This window comes from Lepisosteus oculatus, chromosome 16, assembly GCF_040954835.1.
Source record: "Lepisosteus oculatus isolate fLepOcu1 chromosome 16, fLepOcu1.hap2, whole genome shotgun sequence".
NCBI lineage: Eukaryota > Metazoa > Chordata > Actinopteri > Semionotiformes > Lepisosteidae > Lepisosteus > Lepisosteus oculatus.
Window position 1 is genome coordinate 2,345,663 of NC_090711.1, and position 22,792 is coordinate 2,368,454.

Sequence of the window (22,792 nt, forward strand, 5' to 3'; positions counted from 1 at the left end):
GGCTCTGCTCGGCCAGGCCTGACACCAGGGCCGCTGTTTGCGCCGCGCTCCCAGCTCCCCCGCGAGCCCCCCTCCAGCTGACAGCTCTTCCTTCCCATGATCCCACGAGGGGGCGTTTGGATTAAGAGGAGAAATGGGGGCAGCCTTCTGGAAAGCCCACAGCGCAAGCAGCAGCGCCAGGAGAAGCTGTGTTTTTTATGATGGGAGCCGGCACCGGTCTCGCTTCAGGGCTTTGACATCCTGGCTCTCTGCGGCCGGACCACCGACAGAGCCGTCTGGATCGCTCTTCTGCCTGCGAGCGCAGGGTCTCCATCAGTCCCCCCGGCACAACCGCAGTCCTCACGATGACCTCGACCTCAGCTGTTACCCCACTCCCTTCAGCTGTTACCCCACTCACCCCCGAACTGTTCTAAAAGGGCTGTGAGAGCAGTGCAGGACAGTGCACAAATGAAACCCACTGTGAGCCCAGGCACTGTGTTCGGGGTCTTTATTGGGATGGGCTTGGTGGTGTCAGTCCTTTCGTGTTCAGCGACGACAAAGTGTTTAAACACGGAGTTACAGCTCTGGAGCATGGTACAGACAGGCCAGTAAATGTGGCGACTTTAAACATTTTAAAAAAATATAGGAACACTATATGCTTTATGTGTGCAGACATAGTGTGTGCGCTAGGTTGTTAGAAAGCAAACCACTCTGTATTGCTCACAGAATTGCACCAAGCTCTGCAAGCTGATGTGCTGTTTCATGTCTGCAGGATGCAGGATGATCAGACACTATCTTCCAGTTGTATAGCTGATTGATCATGATCATGATAACACTTATCCTCATGTCTATACGATGTCTGAACACAGAACACATGGCCCCTGTGGAGCTAGAGGTACTGATGCATTGAGAAGGAAAGAGAAGGTAACTTGACTTTTAATGCGGTCTTGAACCTGTAATGCTGATGGTCAGCCCTCTTTCTGGAGCAGAGACTCTGTGTAACAAAATCGGGCTGGTCTCAATACAGTCTGAAAGCGCTATTACGCCCATCCGGAGGTCAGAGGTCATTCCAAGAGTGTCACAGCCACTCACACGGGGAGACGGCATGACCCGGACAGCCTTGGCACGGCTCGTTTTAGCTCCACGAACTGCCCAACGGGAGGCTGAACGAAGAGGGCGAACAAGCAGAGTCTTGCAACTGCTTCCTGGTGCTGGCACAGGGGGCAGGCACCACGCCGGGCGGGATACGGGGCGACACGGGGTGCCAGGGTCGCGACCTGTGGCCGCCGTGCCCCCGCCCCCCCCCCCCTCCCCGGGCGGGGGGGGCGGTCACGTGGCGATGGACTCCATGATCTCGTGGCACAAGCACTGGCAGAAGCCGTAGAAGACGCAGAGCACCAGCGTGGAGGGCACCAGGCTGACCAGGATGACCCCCAGCGTCAGGTGCTGGATCATGAGCAGGTAGATGCCCAGCGGCAGCGAGCTGAAGTAGATGAGGCACAGGACCCCGATGAGGAAGCGTGGGAAGGTGCGCGAGGTCCAGGCCCGGCACTTCTGCACGGGCAGGTGGCAGGGCAGCGAGTCCAGGCTGGGGGGCCGGTACAGCCGCACCAGGTTCAGCACGCTCATGGTCTCCGAGGAGGCCGTGTCCCCCGGCACCTCCATGATGGTGATGACCAGGCAGTCGGAGGAGCTGTGAGAGGGGTCCCCGGGGGTGCCCCCGCCGCCGCCCAGGCTGTTGGGCGTCAGCACCACCTCGCCCGGCGTGCCAGCCGCCCCACTCTTCCGGGCCCGGTCCTGGTAGGTGAGGATGGCCAGGATGTTGCTGTCGTCCTGCAGCAGCCAGATCTCCTCGTCGGGGACGTGGGTCTCGTGGCGGCAGAAGGGGCAGCTGATGATGCTGGGGGAGGAGTCCCCCACGTCCACCATCTTCTTCAGGCATTTGGCGCAGACGCGGTGCAGGCAGCTGAGCACCTTGGGCTTGCGCGCTCGCGCGTCGTAGCGGTTGTAGCAGATCTTGCACTCCAGCTCCTCCAGGGTGTAGACCAGCGGCTGGGAGCTCTCGCCCTCCGGGTCGGGGTTCCGGCTCATCCTGGGCCGCGGGTCTCGCCGGCGGGCCGGAGCCGCCGCGTACAGGGCCGAGAGAGGGAGGGACGGGGGGTATGGGGCTCCTCACTGGCTGTCCCCGGACGCCCCCGCTGGGGGTGGAAGCGTCTCTTCCCGCTGGTTTCCCGGCGCGGCTCTTGCTCACAGCCGCTGGCCGCGGGAGACGGGTTTCCCGCCGGGCATCTCCGATGGCCGGGCGCGCCTCTCGGACACGGCGGGCTCCGGTCAGCCGGCCAGCCCGACCTCTTCGGCCGACGGGGGCGGAGACGTCTCGCTTGAAGAAAGGGAAGGCCTGCTCTCTGTGTTCCCTCCCTAGGCTGCCGGGCTCGGGGCTCCGCAGAGGGAGAAGGACCTGCTCTCCTCCCTGCCGCAGGAGGTGTGCATGTCTACGACGCTGTTCGCTGCTGGTTCCCCCCTTTGCAGCCTCAGGCTGACCCTCTCGGCAGCAGGAAGCAGGAGACCTGTGAGGCTGGGGTCACCCCTGGCCGGAGAGCTGTGCTAGTTGCCCCCGAGTCTGCTGCCCTGCGAACCGGGTGACACTTTCTGCTGCAGGACGTCACCCAGCAGTGCCCAGCTCTCATTCTTGCTCTGCAGCAAGAGTCAACGGAGAACAGAGTCTCGCTCAGATCAGCGGCCCCACATCTAGGAACCTCGCTGGAGAAGTCTGGGTGAAGGGGATCGCCCCTCGTGGGCAGCAGCAGCCTGGCACCTGGGATTCGAACCCGCGACCCCTCCGGTTCAGCGTCCAGATTCCCTGGTCCGAACCTACCTGTGCATCACCTCTTCATTCACTCATCCGTAGGCACTGGTGCATGGAAAACCCGGCTCGCTGCAGGAGCGAAAGAAGGCAGAAGACAAACGGGGCCTCGCTGGGTCCGTCGCTCCCTGGAAGTGCTCGGCGGAGAAACGGGGCCCCGACCAGGCAGCGCTCGTCACAGCTCCAGCTCCTCCCGAAAGCACCCAGAGGTCATACGGGGGACAGAGCAGGCGGGCCGGAGAGTGGAGGGGGAGGCTGCAGGGTTACTGGCACCAGCCAGGTGCGCACGCGGCGGGTGTCGTCTCCATCAGCTTCACCCCCGGGCGTCCCGGGAAGCAGGCGACTCCCCTGAGAGTAACAGGACACAGAACAGAGGTGTGACTGTGTGGCCCTGCAGTCAGCACCAGCAGGACCAATCAGGACCATGTGTACAGCGTGCAGGACCAATCAGGACCATGTGTACAGCGTGCAGGACCAATCAGGACCATGTGTACAGCGTGCGTGGGCAGGCACGTGTTTTCATCTCCAGCCATGGATCCACTCATGTATTTTGCTTATTATTATTATTATCGCTCGTTAAACTTGTCGATTATACCTCTTTGAAGCTCGTTTAACACGCTTTCATCCCAGTAACTGGTATTTAACGAGCTAGGAATGCGTTGTAATACATCAAATTGACGAAAATGACACTTGATGTTTGATGTCAATGTTTGTCAGTGTAGAAATGTGCCCTGCGCTTGCAGACAGGTAGGATAAGTGAGGCCCCGAAGCACAGCACACAGGGGCCCCAGGCCTGTGTCCAGAAGGTCAGCCTGGCCCCTTTCCATGATTATGAGGCTTGCTGTGCCCCTCTCCCCCCTGCTGCTTCCAGGGGGAGGCTGGGCAGGTTGTCACAGAGCTGTGGGGGGGCGGTTGTCTCGCAACTGTGAGCATGGATAAGACAGCATGAAAATCGGCACGTTATGCACCTCAGAAATAAGGCTTTGCAGTTCTTATTTGCAGTCCTAAACCACCAACCAAACTGCATCCTTTGCTCAGAAACAATTGGGTTCGGTTTCCAAACAAACACGCCAATCTTTTTTCTCTTGTTGCACAAACAGCACGCACTCCAGCACACACAGGTGCGCACGCTGCAGGGGTAAACAATAACGATTCTCGGTCCTGCCCTGCTCCAGCCGGTACGTGTGGAACGGAGCTGAAATGCAAAAAATGTGAGGTTTCTGTCCTGTAAAACATGAAGGATATGTATATTTATTTTTCCTCAAAAGATCACAGACTTTTTTCATTTTCTTTTTCCGACTCTCCTTATCTAGTCTGGTTATGCAACGGTATCTCTGACTGAAGTAGGGCTGTTAAAATATGAACCAGCGCTATAAATAGCAGGGGCTGCAGCTGGAGGGGGGGACAGGATCTTTTATATAACCATCCCCCAGCAGACAGTGTGCTTTCATCTGGAGCTGCGCTGGGGCCTTTGCCTCTCTGGAAGCACAGGGAGACAATTATAGAAATTGAACAATGTCCACAGAAAAACACCATTCGGAACGATTTCGTAACGCGCAGGCAGACAGCCCTCCATGGCCGGTGCTGTGATCGACGGCTGTCTCCTCCGAGCGCGCTCCGGAGTCTCCATCTGCACTCGGGTGCAGGGTTTTCGACTGGGGACACGCGGAGCTGCTGTTTCAGTGTCGGGTCACGAGCTTTCAAAACCCAGCATCTGCCTGGAAAGTGTCTTAACGCACATCCGAGCCCTGGGAGCCCATGTCGTTCATAGCAGTTCACTATGACAAGAGTTAGTGCTTTGTGCATTTTTAGACTATTGGGTGAGAGAGGTTTGGCTTAACCGGCTTGGTTAACGGGCCACAGGACGAGGAGACTCGAACCCCAGCCACAGTGAGTGGACCTAGGGGCAGCTGCAGGGTGTGTTTGATATACAGAGCTGATTTCCGTGTGATTAGTAGCAGCTGTGTGAGAGCGGACTTGTTGCTGTTATCCCTCCTGAACCTCAGTTAATGACTTCCACTGAGCGTGGTGTGTGAAACAGGTGGGCCCGACCCCACCCTGTGTTCTTCCTGAAATCAGTGGTGACAGCGCCACCCGGATCCCGCACAATCGGACCCTGGGCCGGCGCCCCGGCTCTCTCGTCCCCCACAGCTCCCCTGGGCCAGAGAGGAGGTACAGTATGCAGGCAGGGACTGAGGGACCGAATGTAACTGCAAGAAACAGGAAATCGTTTCAAAAGCTAACCCTTAAAACATTGACTGTTTACGGGTGAATACGTATGACATTTTCAAAGCCATTCTGAATCCTTTGCTGAGTCTAGCGGAGTCCAACACACACGCATTCCTATCTCTGTCGATTAATTACGGGATGGACGAAGACCAGTTATCGCTTTCGCAATGCTAGAAGCTGGACCCTCAAGAGGATTAGAGCTCTGTTTCGCGTTTCAACGGTCAAAGTAATACCACACAGAGACACCTGAGATCAAACAAACGTGAAAAAAACATATTTCACCTTTCAGAAACATGATTTATGTCACCTGTAAAACACTGCAACCTGAAATCTGACCTTATTCCGTTTCCTCTGAATTCACTGTGCACATTCCTTCCCCGATACAAACTTCATTCCATTTATAAATCCTGTTGGAAGACCAGAAGATCGAATGAAACACGCATTCCGCATCCTGTATAAGACTGTAAGACTATGCGGTGGGAGCCTGTACTATCTCCATGGGGAATACTCATTCCCAAACTTCTGACAGCTCTGGCTGAAGCACAGGCAAGTCCACGACCTCAGCGACCGTCAGACCACCTTCTCGCAGTCTTCGTGAAAATCAAACGTTTTGCAACTAACCATGTAACATTCTGGCATATAATCCAACGATGGAACACAAAGTTACACCCTGATCGTAACGCGGTTTTTAATAGCAAGCGAATACACTGCATCAAAATTACCTAGTTGAAGATTTTTGTGTTGGAGGGCGGAGGTCATTTAAACATTCCCCCTCCACACAACGTGATCGGCCTCAGTTCTCGGTTGATTTTCTCGAGAATCTTCAACGCAATTTCATTACCCCTGCATCGCTTTGAAAAGATAACACAGAGTCTTTGGCTCAAGATGGGTGACGTTATCGTTGAAATTGTAGCCGTGTAAGCTTCACGAAAAAATGTTCCTACAAAACTAAATAACACGAATATCGCTACCCTGGACAGCGCGACGTAGTTCGCAATAGAATTGCGTTGCTCATGGTCTGCAAGCACGGATTTAATGAGGAATATAACTCATTTCATAACATTCATCTTTATTTTACAAACATAAAAATACATAAAAATAACAATAAAGTTAAGAAATAAATAGCTGATACTCACTGCTTCAGATTATATATACTGTCCTGTTTCTCCTTTTCATCGATTGATCATGTTGAGAACGTCTGCCGCACGTGTAAAGAAACAATAAACCACAACTCCCATGTTTCCCGGGACGCCTGGAGGAAGTGACAATCTCTAGGAGGTGGGGCTAAAGTTCTTGAATACCAGTAAAAGAGAATCTACAGTCTTGTCGGACATCTACGCTTGTTTGTGGATTTACTCGTGGAATGGGGGCACAAACATTAGCTTCGTAGCTAATCCAAGTGTTTATGGCAAACAACAACGGAAAAAATAAACAAATGACTGATATATTTCACAACAGTGGCTTGTAATTGCTTCCACTCAAAAAATAAAACAACAACTCCATTGTTTGCCATCTTTATCGGAGAGTTCAAGCAATTTGAAAGCCAGGTGTTGCCCTCATAGTCATCTCCATTGACAGAGGCGTGAGACTGTGCACATCACGTATATGCTGACTGTAGCCGTACGCATCGCATAAGGCTTGTTCAGCGATGGTGACTGTAAAGATGTAAAGAACTGAGTGTATTCTTTCAGTGGTGCCCAAGACTATGTCTTCTCTGTGTTCCTGTGTTGTTCTCTTCCTCTGCTTCTCTTTTCCAGCGTGTCCCCTCTCCCTGCCTGTGTCCTCTGGTTTCTGAGTGCAGGTCCAAAATGAATCACTCAGCGCAGATGGCTGTTTCCTCTCTGACTGCAGGTCTGACTGCAGGGCCTGGGAAAACCGCTCTGTCCCCTCCTGCGCTCCTTCACCTCTCCATCGTTTCATCTCTCTCATAATCCCGTGTTTCTCTCTCCCTCTCTCCCTCAGTCCCCTGACTCTCTCCTTCTGCCTCCCGTCTCCCTCCCCCTGTCCCCCTGTCCCCTGTCTCTCTCCCTCTGTCCTCTGTCTCTCTCTCCCTCTCCATCTGTCTCTCTCTCCCTCTGTCCTCTGTCTCTCTCTCTCCCTCTGTCCCGTCTCTCTCCTTTCCCTGCTCAATCATCTGAACAATGCAGCTGCTGCAGCAGAGCCCCCTGGGGCTGGCGTAGGGCTTCCAGATGCCGCTAATGTCTGTATCTCAGCTGTTTACAAGCACAGCTGACACTGTCCCCACTGACCCTGAGAGAGGGCACATTGCCAGCCTGTGCTGTGGGTCTCTAACCCTTCTCCCAGTGTGTCCCAGCACACCACAGATCTCTTTACTAAGCGCTTTCATTCTAGGACTTCATTTTAAGAGTTCTGAAGTTGCTTTTACAAGAGGCGTGCAGATTGATTTGACGTGATAAAAAAGAGATGAGAAAAAAAAAACATTGAACCTCGACTCCCCCAATGCTCTAAAGTGAATCCTGGGATATTCAGTAAAGTGCCGTGCATTTGGCTCACTGCGTTATTTCTGTTTTAATGGACGCAGTTCATCTCCTTTTCTATGGGTTGCAGTTTCAAATCCCTTTCAAACACTCAGAGGGGGACTGGCCTCGAGAGCAGCTAAGTGCACCTCCGGCCGCCAGCGCACTGGCACAGGCCTCTGTGGTGGGGCAGCGGGGCAGCAGGGACTGAGGCAGTACCATCTGTCGCCTGGCCACCTGCTCCCGCGGGCGCCGCGGGCACCGCTGTGGGCCAGGCTCCGTGCCCGTGGGCAGGCCGCAGCGAAGGCAGACTCTCGGGGATGAAACACACGCACGGCACTCGCAGGCCTGCTCGGTTCGGGCCCGGGAGTCTGGTACCGGGTCAGGCCAGGGCGGGGAGCCTCAGTCTCTCCCCCTGCCAGAGGCCCGGGGCCCGGCCTCGTGCTGATCAGTGGGGACCGGTTTTAATTTCCTGAAATGCTCCGGGATCTCCAGCAGCCCCATCCTGTAAACTAGAGCACCTGAAGCCCCCTGCCTGCTGTGGGTTCGAGCCGCCTGTGTCTCGCCCGGCCAGGAGATCCGGGACATTTCCTACATCACTGAGGGGCTCCTGGAAGAGCTGGGACAGAAGGAGGAAAGTTGCCACCAGGCCTGATGCCACTATCTTTTCTGCTCGGAAAATCACAGTGTAAAAATAATGTAAATGATAGTCATAATATAACAATTATAATATGAACAAGAGCGTTATTAAGATGAGCAACATGCACAGAGCGACTCTGAATATTTACCGGATGTTGTTATGATTATGATTATGATTATGATTATTATTATGGCAGCGCTCTGTTGAATGTGTGCGCAACGAGTGGCCTAGATTCTCCGGAAGCGGATTAGCCGCGTCGGAATCGGTGCGGTGTGGGATAATCCAGACTAGCGAGAGAGTCTGCAATATGCGGGGCCGGGCACCCCGGACAAACACGCCACGGCTCCCGGTCCTTCTGGCGATCGCTGTTCTCACCGGCGGTATCGTTAGCACTGTCGCTGCCACTCGGTACGCGAACGACGCGCCGTGTCTCTGCGTCTTAATGTATTTTTTGACTCATCCGCCCGCTGTCGCCCTGGCCCCTCTCCTGATCAGAATGTTGCCCACGTCAAAGTGAACGCCGTCTGCGCGGTCAAGTCTCTTCATAATCGCGTCGCCGGAGAGGGGATGACGGTATCTGGCCACAGAAACTCTCTCGGATAAGCCCACTCTCTCCATTTGTTGCTCTAGTTCAAGTTTGACCAGACGGTGAAGTGCAGTTATGCGTCCGACATGATCACGAAGACGACGAATGCCGGAGTGATTGTGTGTATATATATATAGCATATAGCATATATAGCATCTGTTGAACAGAAAATACCGTACTGAAACAGCAATAACATTTAGCTCGATACAGGAATCGTGAAAACATTTTTTTTTATTATTATCGAGACGGTGCTTAAAAACTGGTTGGCACCCACAATTAAAGACGACTTTAAATGACGAAGTGGTACAACGCATGAATCATCCGTGCAATGAAGCCGTTCTCCATACTCACCCGACCCGTCTTTGGCGGCGAGGAAACGAGTCCCGCTCTCCGAAAGTCCTGGACCGAGACCGCGGCGCTGGACGCGCTGAGCTCCGGCTCCCCCGTTACCGGCAGCCCCCGCCCGCTCCCGCTCCGTCTTCCTCTCGCTCACACTCGGTCTAATGAGTCACTGCCGCCCCTCACAGCCCCTCTGTCCAGCCGGACTGCCGCATCCCCCTCTGTCAATGCAGCAGCAGCATCAGGACCTGCAGAGATTTCTCCTTCGCGGTTGCTGTGGCAACACCGAGTGCCAGCATGCGCTGATAGACCGTATCTGTGGGGTTTACACTGTATACGTTTCTGCTTCTCTCTGCCTCTCTCTCCCCCCCACCCCCCTCCTTTAATTTATCGTCTGCTATCCTGATGATTTAGTGGTTGTTTTGCACCGTATTTGAAGGGAACATGTCACCGGAGGAGACAACAGCACGCCAGCACGTACCCCTGTTGAACGCCGCTGTCAAAAGCGAGTGATCTTCATTTCAAGGGCTTGGTGTTGTTTTACGAAAAGTAATACACGTGAATATTGTTAAACGAATATGAATATGAGCTCACAATATTAAAACGCCGTGCTATCCTTTAACTGTTTGATTATTTTTTTTTAGGTGGAGTTTTTTTACAGGAGGCTATAACAAGCGATTCTTCTTTATTCCACACGATTGGTGGCCCGGTAGGGGGCGCTCTTCTCTCCGGGGGCAGACGTTCCGGTCCATGGGCCCGGTGGCAGTTTCTCGCCCGTGCTGTGGGCCTGCGCCGTGCGTCCCGCACACAGGCGCGCCTCCAGAACCAAGCGCGTTAGCTCAGCGTGTCCGGAGTGGAGCCACCGCGGATATTGTGGTGTGGTACACTCTGGGGTTGGCCTTTCCGGCAGCTTGCTCTGAAGCCACTGTACCTCATCCTGTATGGATTCACGCAGTTTGCCACGGGGGTCTACATAGTCCCTCACGTCCCCAGTGGGTGATGCATTTTAGGGGTGGGGGAACTGACCCTCCTATATACGAGTAGCGCTCCGGGATTAAAGGCGCTGTACAAATGCAGCAGATCAACCACTGCACGGGGTTTACAAGAGCACTGACTGACTGGCAACACTGCGTGATGCGTGTTACTTTAATCCGCTCGAGCAAAGACACGGAACTTCTCCTAAAACCCTAACCTATTTTCGGCAGAAATAGGCCACGATTCGTCATGCTGAGGAACGGTGCGAAAAGAACCCCCCCCCCCCAGCTGTGCGACCCGGGAACAAGCGCGTGTTCTCTTTGTTCCTCAGGAGGCCGAGAAATTGTACCTGGGCCAATAAAGTGATTTTATCCCGAGGGAGGGGGGCCACCTCTGATTGACACGTCCTGCGTTCGCACCGCTTCACCAGCGACGTTCTACGTGCTTTTCAAAAAGTGAAACATTGAATTTCCAACAGGAAGAGAAGCCCTGTTGCTGCAGACCAACTAACCGAAGCTCCATCCTAAAGAATTAATGAAACCGCGTAACTCCCGTCTTGGCCTCACAGACACAGACAGACCGGGGCGTCTCTCTTCCGGAAGGCACAATGCGCTTGTGCCTTCTAATACTGTTTGCAGTTACAGTGGAAGTGATGACATTTAACTCGCTTTTGAGCTTCTTTTTTGCTTTGCAGAGCGGTGCCTCGGGCTTGTGGGTAGTTCAACAGGGTACGTTTATTTATACAAATAAATCCGTTACATTGAATTAGAAACTGGGATGTCCCCCCATCTTCTTTCACGCGCAGAAATATGCCTGTATCCTCCGCTCAGAGCATTGCTGAAGTGTTTGGAAAAAGGGCTGCCGGCGGGGAATTTGGCGAAACGCGGGACGCGCGCTCTGGGGAAATCACCCACCCGTGTCGCGCAGTCGTCGCCATAAACCCACTGAGTATAACCCGGCGGTGAAGTTAGAGTTCTGCGCTGCAAAGAGAGGCCGGCGGTGTCCTATTTCTGGAAGCCGTCAGGGCTCCAGCACGCAGGTGTAAGTGGGGCACTGTGCCGCGCCGCTCGCCCGCCCCCGCCCGGCCCCGGCACCTCGCCCCGAGCGGATACCAGCGCCATCTGTTACCGCCACCCCAGCGCTGCAGCATCCGCCCGCGCTGCGAGGGGCTGGCGGCGTCTCCGCGGGCTGGCAGATTCGTGTCGCGCAGAGAGCAGCGAGGTTAGATAGAGAACAGGGACCGGGCCTTCGGTTCGCGCACAGGAAACAAAAACAAAGCAGCGGACAGAGTGAGACGCTGGCCCTCTGGGCTGTGGGGGTGTGTACATACTGGCTCTGCAGTCAGGGTCCAGGCCCGGTTCACGCGGCGGCTCGGAATGGTTTTAATATACAGTAGCAGCCTCGAGCCCCGGGTTTCCAGCCTCAGCCTTTACGCAGAGCAGCGTTCATTTCATCACGGACAGGAGGTCCCAGGTCCCAGTCCCAGTGTCCAACAACCAGCTGGGTGGACCCGGCCAAGTGGGAGCTTATGCGTCCCTCTGCTTCCCTGCCGTTTCTCTTCATGCTTGGGACCTGTGTCGGATGTCCCCGCTTTCGACAAACTACAGTCGTGTTGGAAACTGACCGTTTCCTTTTCGCTGAGAAGATGCTTTTGTCGCACTGTGTAGCAACGACGCGGTACTGCGCTGTGCTGATAGTTTGCACTCGCTGCAGATCGCTGCGCGCAACCAGTGTTTCACAGAGGTGCCGATGCGCACTCCAGAGGAACAGGCGCAGGTCCACACGCTGGACGGCCGGGAAATGAGTGTTAATTTCGATTTTGGTAAAACGTTCATCCTTTTCTCTTCTGGGCATTACATACAATCCTGCGTGCATTTCAGACGTGTAAACATCACGTCTGGATAAGATCTTCGGTTCAATAACACACTAAAAACCAAACAATCTACATGACCCGCCTCTTGTCCGCGAACTTTTATGTTTTTGGTGTTCTGGTTGTACTTTAACTGTCATTTCTTCTGTAAACAATAAAAACGAGTTTGTTAGAAGTCAGAAAATAAGCCAGTATCAAAAGAACCGACTCCCACCAGTCAAGAAAGGTAGGAACTGCGCCTGTAGATAATATCGTATGTCGTACCCATTTAAATAACCATATCATATAAAAAATGAAGTTTTAACAGTACATAGTAATCCCTTTGCTAATTAAAATACAGTAATAACACCATTTGCTCCTGTGCTGCGCAGACGGGCACTCCGCTGTAGTGTGCGCGCTTGGCGCCTCCCTGCTGTCTTGTCCGCTAGCGCCACCTGCCGTTCACACGGCAGAGGTGTTCGGCCATTGTCTCTAGGGGCTCTGCCTCCCCCTGGCGGTCATGTCTTCTTACTACAGGCGCGGTGTCGGAGTAGCGTTTAGTAAGGAGGGATTGAGCTGGAGAAAAGCTACAGAATAAAAACCGCTCCAGAATACAGCAGGTGCAGAAATACCATTGTGTGGCTGTAGCGATTTAAATTAAGCTCCTGTATTATACCTGTATGATACATGACGTGTGTTGCATATGTGTGTTTATATCACAGTGTTTTTGAAAGTTAATAACGGAACGAGTAGCATGCTCATTTAATGACTCACTAAATTCACATATTCAGTTTTATTGGTATGAAACCGGTAAAATACAGTGTTGCCAAAACACATGGAATTTGACCAGGTCTATAGCGTGTACTATCTGACAAGGTAAGGCGAGTCACTAACTAAAGACCTCACTGAACAACGCAGAAAGCTATTGCTGGGTTAATTGTATCTGCTTTGGGCGACACTGTAACTCAGCAGTCAGGCCAATTTGTTTTTAAAAGATTTTTTTTATTAAATGTATAAAGAATTTACAAATACAAATACAATCCGAGGATCAAATTAGGTACAAGATAACAAACACAAACAGAAAAATAAGCAGTTAACCGCCAGAGGTAAGAAGTCAGGCCAATACTGTTGAAATACTGTGATACTGTGTTGAAAGCAACACAGCGCCATCGACGTGCGCCGCTGACAAGCGTGGCCCCCCCCGTCCTCCGAACTACAGGTCCCGGCAGGCACCGCGGCGCGTGACGTCATCCCGATCAGCTGTGAGCCTGGACCGCGGCCCCCGCTCACGGGCTTCTGGGCAAAAATGACGCGCTGGTCGGCTGGCGCATATCAACACCGAGCTCTCTGAAAGGGAAGACCTGCCGTGCCCGAGCTTGGGTTCGACTTCCCTGCTTCAGAGAAGCCTTCTGGGTGGCGTTGGAGCCTTTTGGAGTGCGGCGAGGTGACGTAAGGCCGGACCGAGAGCTGGGGGCCGGCGGCGATGTGGCCTGGTTTGTTTTGCGTTGGGGGGGTGCGAGGAGCTGGCTAGGATGTGCGCCCCTGCCTGAGCCTGTCCCTGGCTTATTCCTGCCCTGTTCTGCGTTGCTGTCGCCGATAACAGTATTTCCTAGCGCCAGCCCAAGAAACACAGCCGTGGGTGAGACGAGAGCGCACACTGGCCGGCCTACAATGAGCCGAAGATGTATCTGAAAAAGTCCGAGAGTCTGGGTGTCTCCTCGCCTTTGAATGGAATCGGCAAACAAGGTAAGACTGAATTTTTTTTGTGTGTGTGTGTCATTGTACGTTTTAAATTCCTGGCTGCGTTGCTGTTCCCCATCGCCTTGCGCGGAGAATGCCCGTCTGCAAGCAAGCAGCTCGGCGCCTCTTCCTTGGCGGAGTGGAGATGCGCAGGCGAGCGCAGCGCAGGCTTGCAGTGGGGGGGGTCTGGGGTGTCCCTGCTGCTGTCTGGGGAGCTGCAGGAGCCGGGAGCGAGGGACGAGCGCGTCTGGGCTGCCCGAGAAGTCTCCGGCCCAATCCACTCATTTGTAAAACCGAGTTTTCGGTTTCATCTGTCGAGGACAGCCGGGTAACGGGGGGCGGGGGGGGAAACTGATCTTCGTGGGGTCAGCTTCAGGATGATCACGGACTGATTAACCGTGCGCGCCGCGGTGGGAACAGGAGCTCTCTCTGGACAAGCCCCCTGGTTTACAGGCTGACAGTCTTATAGTTTATGTAGGGGGGTTCCCAGCGAGATGCGAGCTGGTAGACCTGGGTGGACCAGACCAGCGCTGTAACCTCTGGATTTAGGGAGTCGCTGGAAAATTCGAGATCCACGTTGGCGATGCCGTGACTTTCGCACAGACGTTGTTTTATCAGTTCACATTAATCCGAGGCAAAAGTTATGGGACAGAGTGCCCCGCCCCCCCCCCCTTATGTTTCAAAATGATGCACAGAACGTGCAGACGCGCCCCCCCCCCCCTCAGTTCTCCCCCAGTGATGTGTTGGCAGTGACCTGCTGACTTCTCAGTATGACTGAAATGGGATAAAGGTCATGATTCCTGCCGGGAGCTGCAGCACTCCGAACTGGCCAGGCTGACCTGGTGACACGGTACTGGGCAGGGCTCTCGTCAGGACCAGCGAGAGGCTGTTCAGCCCCTCCCGCCCCTCGGTGTCAGGGTTTCATCCACCCCTTTCCTGAAAGAAGCAAGGGTATTGGCTTCGACAGCATGGCTTTGGAGGTCGTTCCACACCTCGACCGCCCTTGGTGTAAAGGCATTTCTACAGAAGAGCTTTCGGGCAAGAAAGGTCTGTCTGCTTGCCCGCTCAGAAACCGTAAGAGTGGAACAGCAGGGCGTGGGGCTTGTGTCTGAGTGGGGGATGTGTGAGCCTCCTCTGCCAAAGCCGAGATTGTTTCACTTGCAGGTGCGACTCTGCCGCTGAGCGTCCAGAGTGAGGAGCAGCTCTGCTCAGAGGCCCGAGTCTCATGTGCGGTCATGTGTTGTGAGACGTGTGTCTTCATTGTAGCCTTGATTTGATCTTTCAGCACCACATATGGGGTCACATTAGGCTGTTAGCGATATAAAAAAAAAAAAAAAAAGAAACAGTTTCTTGGAAAAGCAGTTCAGTTTATCTGTGTTTGTCGGCCAGTGTCATTATTTTTTTAGCATGGCAGCGTTGTTTGCCAGGCGGAATGAGATGCAACACGAGCCTTGAACAGAAAGATCTGCTGTTTTCCGTACAGTAGGACAGACAGTGGTGGCCGACACTGGTCCCCGAGAATCCCACTCCTGCAGGTTTCGTACGACCACTTTAAATCTGTTTCTACCCGGGTAGAGCAATTCTGTTTTGTTCACTAGAGAAGGTGATTTGTTTAGTCAGGTACCTTAGAGGTTGTTTAAAATGCAGATCCCAACACGCCACAGTTTCGTGAGGGCCACAGTTGTCCAGTTCTGACTACGCTGGACCGATTAACATGCTCGATGTTAATTGATAAAACTTGGATCTGTTCCAGTGTTTTAGAAGATGTTGGCCTTTCAGGCCTGCCTTTTTCCTTCGTACTCTGGAACAGTGGTTCCCCGCCCTGGTCCCGGAGAAGCAGCGTGTCTCCCATCTCATTCTTAATCACAGGCTCACTGCGGCGTATTTTCAAAGTTGCTTTCAGATCTTTAAAGGTCACACGGGACTTGTTCCTGGTTTCAGTACCGGAGCTGCAGAAGTGCCCTCGTGCAGGTGTACTGCCTGAAATGTAACTGGACCACTGCAGAAGAACATCCCCCACACAATCCGTTGCAGGTGGGCCTGACGTGGTGTCGGTGCCCCCTTGTCGGCAGGCCTGATATGGCGCTGGTGACTCCCACCTCTGTTGCTGATCAGTTGATCTATCAGTAAGTCAGGTGTGACGGCCAGCAGGCTGAGGGGAGGCTGAGTAAAGCTCTTGTGTGCTGAAGGTGTTGGAAACGGAACCCTTGAAGTAGGGTGTTTCCGACACTCAGCACCGAGTGAAGAAACCGGTTACACGAGACCTTGAGCACGCAGCCTCAGCAGCTGAGCTGCTCGCGCCCTGAGCTTGCGGCCGTGTGTTTCAGACTGCGACCCGAAGAGGAAGAGGAAGGTGGCGGAGATAACCCAGGCTCTGAGCGTGACCCCGGTGGACGTGGCCACGCTGCGGCGCATGGCCATCAGCGAAGGAGGCCTGCTCACGGACGAGATCCGCTGCCTAGTCTGGCCCAAGCTGCTGAACGTCCAGACCGATGACCTTCCTGAAAAACCAGGCAATGTGAACCCCTGACCCCTGACCCCTGACCCCTGACCCCAAGCCCAGCCTCCACTTTGACCCTGACCCTGCTGTGACCCAGCCACAGCTCTAGCCTCCACCTTGACTATAACCCTAAACTAAATGCTATCCCTACTTTTAGGTGGAAACATAAGTTTCCTTTTTTGTATCAAATACATGTTACTCGCACGTCCATTCTGTGCTCTGTGTAAAGATTTTTTCCCCCTGTGCTCAGCAGGGGCGGAGCTTCGAGAGAACAACAAAGATTACCAGCAGGTGCTGCTGGACGTGCGCCGCTCTCTCAGGAGGTTCCCGCCAGGTGAGTGTGTCACCTGTGTCTCAGAATGCAAACTCCTGTGTTTGTCCAGGAGCAAGAACTGCGTAATGTCTCCCCTTTTAGTTTAATCCACATAATCGACTGTGTTTATGGATTGTTTAGCTTTCGTGTGGTTACGATGTCTTTTGCACGCTGTCAGGCATGATGTCCTCTTTCTGCCACGGCTGCTCAGTTTTCTGGAAACTTGCAATTGATGTGCCGTGTCCTCAGTGATTTTTGTAAATGGTTCTGTAACAGCGTGGAATTATGCGATTTGCTTTTTTCTTCTTTATAGACTTTTGGTTACGCATCTGGGTTGAAGAAGAAAAGATAATTGGTCTCTGTGAGACATGCTATTTTTAGAGTTCTGTTTTCCCGCCGTGACTAAAGTCCCTGATATGTGTCACGCTGCTGTAGAACTAATGACAGGATGCTGCTTTTGGAAGTTTTAAAACGCAGGTGTTCGAAGAATGTCACGCCGAGGCTATGCGATTTGTTACATTCAAATTGTGTTCTTCAGCAAACCAGACAAGTGCTGCTTTGTTTATTATCCAAAGCAATTTGCCCCCCCTCCCGCCCTGGGCTCCAGCTGACGGGCGGGGGGGCTGCAAGGAAGACCAGCCCTGCCTGCGTCTGTGCTTTCTGATGCGGTGCGGGTCTCAAGTTGAGGCCAAGTCTCAAGCAGATCCTTAGCCACAGAGCCCTCATGGGGAGGGAACTGTGCATGATGACGATGAGCTGGCAGTGCTTTTGTTGCCTTCTGTGTTTGAAAACGGTCACAGCGCACTCGCTTAGAAGTATTTGGACATGTGGCCTGAAACCAGTTCGTCCAGTGACTCCAGTCAGGTATCCTGGAGGACCCAAGGCTGTGCCCGGTGTGCTGCGCCTTTTTGTAATTATCCAGTGATTGTCGGCCAGCTTCACCGAGTCTGAAACCCCTGGGGTTGTGAGGTTGGAGTGTGAATCGCTGTGCATGAACACGCGTCTTAACGCCTTTGCCTGGCCTGGCCCTGTGCAGCCGGTTCCTGGTGGGACGGGGGTCACCGTGCGCTGTGTCTCGTGCAGGCATGCCCGACGAGCAGCGCGAGGGGCTGCAGGAGGAGCTCATCGACATCATCCTGCAGGTCCTGCGCTGCAACCCCCAGCTGCACTACTACCAGGGCTACCACGACATCGTGGTCACCTTCCTGCTGGTGGTGGGGGAGCGGCTGGCCACCGCGCTGGTGGAGAAACTCTCCACCCATCATCTCAGGTACGGACCCCCGGGGGCCGCCCTGGCCGCAGGCTCTGCTGGTGACCGATGTAAACCTGCAGACGCACGGCCCCCCGGGCCCTGATCTCAGCACGCTCTCCCCCGGGCGAAACCACTGCTGGTGCTTAACATGAGTAATACGCGCAAACGCCATTCTAGGAGGTGTGTTTGAGTCATTTTTTTTGTTAATTAATTTAGTTGATTCCAGCTGACCTTCCTGTCAGAGTTGTAATGGCAGATTTGTTTAGTCAAATCTGAACTGAGGCAGTGAGGTATCCGACAGGTGCCGACAGAAATTACACAATGGGGGGGGAACTGTGCATGATGACGATGAGCTGGCAGTGCTTTTGTTGCCTTCTGTGTTTGAAAACGGTCACAGCGCACTCGCTTAGAAGTATTTGGACATGTGGCCTGAAACCAGTTGCGTCCAGTGACGCCAGTCAGGTATCCTGGAGGACCCAAGGCTGGGCCCGGTGTGCTGGGCCTTTTTGTAATAAACCAGTTATCACGTTCAGGATGCACACCTGGCCCTGAAGTAGGTCTTCACGTGTCCATGCCTGTGGTCTCGATCCTCTCGCTGGCTAGCTCTTCTGCTCGTTCTATTGGCCGGCCTGTTTTGGTGAGGCGGGGACTTGGCATGTTGCAGTAAAGGCAGTGTGGGTGGTACCCGGGAGCCCTCAGCTCCGATTGGTTGCAGTAAAGGCAGTGTGGGTGGTACCTGTGAGCCCTCTGCTCCGATTGGTTGCAGTAAAGGCAGTGTGGGTGGTACCCGGGAGCCCTCAGCTCCGATTGGTTGCAGTAAAGGCAGTGTGGGTGGTACCCGGGAGCCCTCAGCTCCGATTGGTTGCAGTAAAGGCAGTGTGGGTGGTACCTGCGAGCCCTCAGCTCCGATTGGTTGCAGTAAAGGCAGTGTGGGTGGTACCTGTAAGCCCACAGTTTACGTTTCCTCTCTCTTTCTCCTCTGTAGGGATTTTATGGACCCTACAATGGACAATACAAAACACATTTTAAACTATCTGATGCCCATCATCGAGAGAGTCAACCCAGAGGTGCACGATTTCATGCAGAGGTAAAGGCTGCATATTTTGCCTTAATGCAAAACTACCCAAAAGCTATCAGTTATCCTGTGAATTTCTGCAAATGGGTTGATCATCTTTGCAACGTGTAATGTCCGCTTTGCTACCTTTTCACAAGAGTCCTGTTCCATTATCTGCCCTGTTATTGCTTAACCACGTCAATGATGGTCGGTTAAAAACTTTGCGGTTTAAAGTTTTTTTTTTGCCTCCTCTCTCCTAGGGCAGAGGTAGGTACCATCTTTGCCCTCAGCTGGCTCATCACCTGGTTTGGCCATGTCCTGTCAGACTTCAGGCATGTGGTGCGGTTGTACGATTTCTTCCTGGCCTGTCACCCCTTGATGCCTATCTATTTTGCTGCTGTGGTAAGTCCCTAGGCGGCTTTGGCCTTAGAAACCGGGCTCTGTATCTGCTGCTCGTTCGCTTGGCGTGATCTGACCTTTAGTGCGAGTACTGCGTACCTGGCTGTGCTTCCGAAACGCCTCTCCCGGCGTGCTGTTGCCGTGACCTGTCCCGTCCGGCGTGACGGTGGCCCACCCCCTCCTGGGGGGGGGGGCGGTATCTGTTGACCGGTTTCCTGTCCCGCTCAGATCGTGCTGCACCGGGAGTCGGAGGTCCTGGAGTGCGAGTGTGACATGGCTTCGGTGCACCACCTGCTGTCCCAGATCCCGCAGGACCTGCCCTACGAGACGCTGATCAGCCGCGCCGGAGACCTCTTCGTGCAGTTCCCCCCCTCGGAGCTCGCCCGCGAGGCCACCCAGCAGCACAGCCAGCAGTGAGGCCGCCTCCTCTTTATTACAGTCCCCGTTTTAAAGTTCAGACGATACTGTTCGAAATCACGATGACCTTGCACAACAATCCTGTTACAATACAAATTGACCAATATACATCACACGTGAAAATTTAGTCTTTTCTTATCAGTTCCCTTAACATTTCACTTCTAACCGAACGATATGCGTTCAAAGTAAGGAAGATACATTTTTTATGATTTATAAAAAGAGGGAGGGGCGAATTGTAGAAACACTAATTCCAGTTCTTTCTGCATCTCGACAAATTCAGACCTCAAAGGCTCTATGTACTTAACCCCTCCCCCAAAAAACATATTTGACAAATTTGTTCATCTGTAATTAAAGTGAAAAAGTTTTTTTAAGTTTAAGTAACTGTAGTTGATTAATTCAATCCAGCCACGGGTAGTTGGTGAATCTGGGAGAAGCCGTGTTCTTGTTATAGATTCCAAACAGGTGTTTGTCAGTCAAAGCCAGCTGGCCGAGCGAACAGACCCAGGGCCGCCGTCTCCTGCGGCACGCGTCCGTGTCCTCACGCCAGCCCCCTCTCTCGCCCGCAGGACGGCGGCCTCCACCTTCAAGGACTTCGAGCTGGCCTCGGCGCAGCAGCGGCCCGACGCGGTGCTCCGGCGGCGGCGGTGGCGGCAGGGGGAGCGCGCGGGGCCGGGGCCGGAGCCGCGGAGCCGCGCCGTCGTGCCCGCGCCCCGCGCCAGGCGCTTCGCCCGGCTGGCGGTGATGGGGCTGACGGTGGCGCTGGGGGCGGCGGCGCTGGCTGTGGTCAACACCGCGCTGGAGTGGGCCCCCAAAATCGACCTGCAGCTTTTTCCCTGAAGCCCTGCGGAGGAGCTAGGGGGGGGGAGAAGACTCCGGTTTTGTTTTTACCGAGACTTTTTGAAAGTAAGTCCCGGATCGCTTTGGAAGGGCCAGACTTCCTCCCGTATTTGAATGGACAAAAAGTGAAATGTTTTGGAGCTGTGAAAAACAGGAACATTTTTTTTTAAGGAAACTTAAGTGTTACGTTCACAGAAATTATGCTGCGGTCAGATTCAGTGGGAGGCTGCCCAGTGTTTGGAAGAGCTCTTCTGTGAGCTTGTGGAGGTGCTCGTGCTGGCTGGAGTGTCCTGGGTAGGTATCCTGGTAGCTGACCAGAGCTCTGGTCTCTCTTCCTGGTCTGCGCCAAGAGATCCCACCTCTCCTGGGGAGCCTATGAGTAATGTGTGGCAACGGCGGGGGATCTCCTGGGGCCTCTCTTCCATTCAGCACAAAACTTCTTCCACCCTGGGGCGTAGACGCGATAGTCAGTGCATCACGTCTAACCCTTTTCATTTCTGCAAACTTGAGACCAAAAACAGGAACAAGTCTTTGTATATCTGGCAGGAAAAAAGCTTTATTTTTCAGGACCTTTTTTTTTTTTTTTTAAAAGAATCTTTTCTAATGTCGAACGCGCACAGGCCCGACCCGCCACGCATCCCCCTGCCCGGTGGCTGTGCTCCTATCCAGCATGCCAGCCTCGTCCCGGACCAGCCCCTCCCCCTGCACAGGCCTGGCGGCGGTTTTGCTTCTGGTGGTTTTGTGTCCCCTGCAGTACTGGTGTCTCCGCGTTGGGTGATCTTGGGGTACGTGAGGGGCTCCGTGATGCTCCCTCACCCCCAGCCACCTCTGCCCATCCGAGTCCCCCCGGAGCAGGACAGAGGAATGGCCTCCAGCTTCCATTCCCCCCCCCTGTGGCGACACCACTCTTGTTCATGTGCCCAGAAACGGGAAGACGAAATCCCTTTGGCGTCAGATGGTGGAAACCTCAGTTCCCACACAGCAGTGTTCGATAACGCCGTGCGTGTGTGAAGAGAGAGAAAACAGTCCCTGGCCGAAACACTAGGATCTCTAAACGGGATCTCTCGGTGCGGAGGATGCCTGTTTGGGCATGAGAGGGCAGGAGCCACATTTCCATCTCGCTCTCGGGCTCGAAAGGCTCCCAGCTGAGACAGGCTGGGCTGCGCTTTTCTTAGGCTCTTCCCACCATTCCCCTGGCCCTCATCCTCGCGGCAGCTGGTTACGGCTGTCCTCGATGACCGGGGAGGGACAGGATGGGGCTGCAGCCGTTTCAGAGCCTTGTGGAGTTAAGGCCCGGGCCCACTCAATCTGCTCTTCAGAGGGGGGTAGAAGACGGGCCTTTGGGGTTCCTAATGTTTTGGCCTGCGAGTGGTGCAGGAGGTGCTTTTTGGCTGTGCTAGGCTTCCCGAGTTAGTAAAGGGGAATGTTCTTTTGGCGGGGGAAGAGGGCGAGTGTGTGTTGAACGCAGCCAGAGAGAATCTTAATAGTGCTGGGGGGGGGGACTGTTGTGCATACAGATCTACACGTGTAAAAGTTCAAAGGTTTAAAGAAATGTAGTGCATGCAGGGCTTGCATCCCCTTATATTTAAATACCTCTGCTCCCCATGTTGGTTAAATGGCGTCAAGTGCCCTGCTGCGGTTCACGGCTCTGTTCAGGCTGGGCCGCGGCACGGAGCCCGGCTCTGCGCCACTCTGCTCTGTAACCCCCCCCAGTTGCAGACTCACTGCGTGCTTCCTCCTGCTGAACACAACGTCAGCCCAGCAGCTCTCGGCCACCAGGGATGTGTGTCTTGGGACCGAGGCGGAGCAGCTGATCCCAGCTGTCACATGTCCTTACAGAGCCCCTGCAGCAGGCATGACCCCCCCGGGGCAGTGTATGGAAAGGGGAATCATGTTTTTTTTTCCCCTGAAGGTGCCGATGTTCACCAGCTGGGTGATGCAGAATTGACTAATTTGATTGTAGCGTAAAGTACTGTGACCACTTCTTTGAGGGCAGCTTTTGCTAGAACCCTGGTCTATTTTCTTGGAATAATAAAAAACAAAAGTATTAACGAAGCTTTCTCAAGTATTCGTCTGTTCTCAGAAAGCTGCTTTTTCCTGGGAAGGACTGGGGCAGTTTTTTTTGTTGTTTTGTTCCGTGGTCAGAAATGCTCAGGAAAAGCGAGGAGGCTGCTACCAGCACCTGGAACAGAGAATGCCAGGCTTCTCCGTGTCCATGGGCCTGGGTTCACCAGCGTGCTGGCCCTGCTTGAGTGGAGGTAGGGAGTCACCATCTGTTAATGGATGAGTCAGCCTCATATTAGCTATGCAAGTGTGTGTGTGTGTGTGAGATGCACAGAGAGA

At 53.8% G+C, this 22,792-nt stretch overlaps 2 protein-coding genes across 5 annotated transcripts; one reads left to right on the forward strand and one right to left on the reverse strand.

The window, feature by feature from the left end:
- Positions 1–472: 472 nt before the first annotated feature.
- Positions 473–9,470, reverse strand: LOC102693381 (E3 ubiquitin-protein ligase RNF182). Of its 3 annotated transcripts, none has more exons than XM_015365189.2 (2): positions 9,126–9,470; positions 473–3,190 (listed from the first exon to the last, which is right to left on the reverse strand). In XM_015365189.2, exon 2 carries the CDS (start codon positions 2,068–2,070, stop codon positions 1,309–1,311), a length of 762 nt encoding a protein of 253 aa, XP_015220675.1. In that variant the 5' UTR covers positions 2,071–3,190; positions 9,126–9,470; the 3' UTR covers positions 473–1,308. The 3 variants fall into 3 exon arrangements, 2 of the variants coding, with proteins under 2 accessions (XP_015220675.1, XP_015220676.1); XM_015365190.2 differs by lacking the exon at positions 9,126–9,470 and adding an exon at positions 6,208–8,911; XR_011181718.1 differs by lacking the exons at positions 473–3,190; positions 9,126–9,470 and adding exons at positions 3,203–5,478; positions 6,208–9,108.
- A 3,695-nt stretch (positions 9,471–13,165) lies between these two features.
- On the forward strand, positions 13,166–22,504 carry tbc1d20 (TBC1 domain family, member 20). 2 transcript variants are annotated; one of them, XM_069179430.1, is made up of 8 exons: positions 13,166–13,683; positions 16,005–16,190; positions 16,428–16,511; positions 17,574–17,760; positions 18,728–18,829; positions 19,057–19,198; positions 19,424–19,608; positions 20,179–22,504. In XM_069179430.1, exons 1-8 carry the CDS (start codon positions 13,620–13,622, stop codon positions 20,447–20,449), a joined length of 1,221 nt encoding a protein of 406 aa, XP_069035531.1. In that variant the 5' UTR covers positions 13,166–13,619; the 3' UTR covers positions 20,450–22,504. The 2 variants fall into 2 exon arrangements, with proteins under 2 accessions (XP_069035531.1, XP_069035532.1); XM_069179431.1 differs by having other exon boundaries at positions 13,168–13,683; positions 16,431–16,511.
- Positions 22,505–22,792: the final 288 nt, after the last annotated feature.

Bases quoted from the DNA above. Each gene is read 5' to 3' on its own strand.
- LOC102693381 (XM_015365189.2), bottom strand. From the start codon at position 2,070: ATGAGCCGGAACCCCGACCCGGAGGGCGAGAGCTCCCAGCCGCTGGTC.
- tbc1d20 (XM_069179430.1), top strand. From the start codon at position 13,620: ATGTATCTGAAAAAGTCCGAGAGTCTGGGTGTCTCCTCGCCTTTGAAT. The intron at 13,684-16,004 runs GTAAGACTGAAT...CGTGTGTTTCAG, and splicing joins GAATGGAATCGGCAAACAAG to ACTGCGACCCGAAGAGGAAG. The intron at 19,609-20,178 runs GTGAGGCCGCCT...TCTCGCCCGCAG, and splicing joins ACCCAGCAGCACAGCCAGCA to GACGGCGGCCTCCACCTTCA.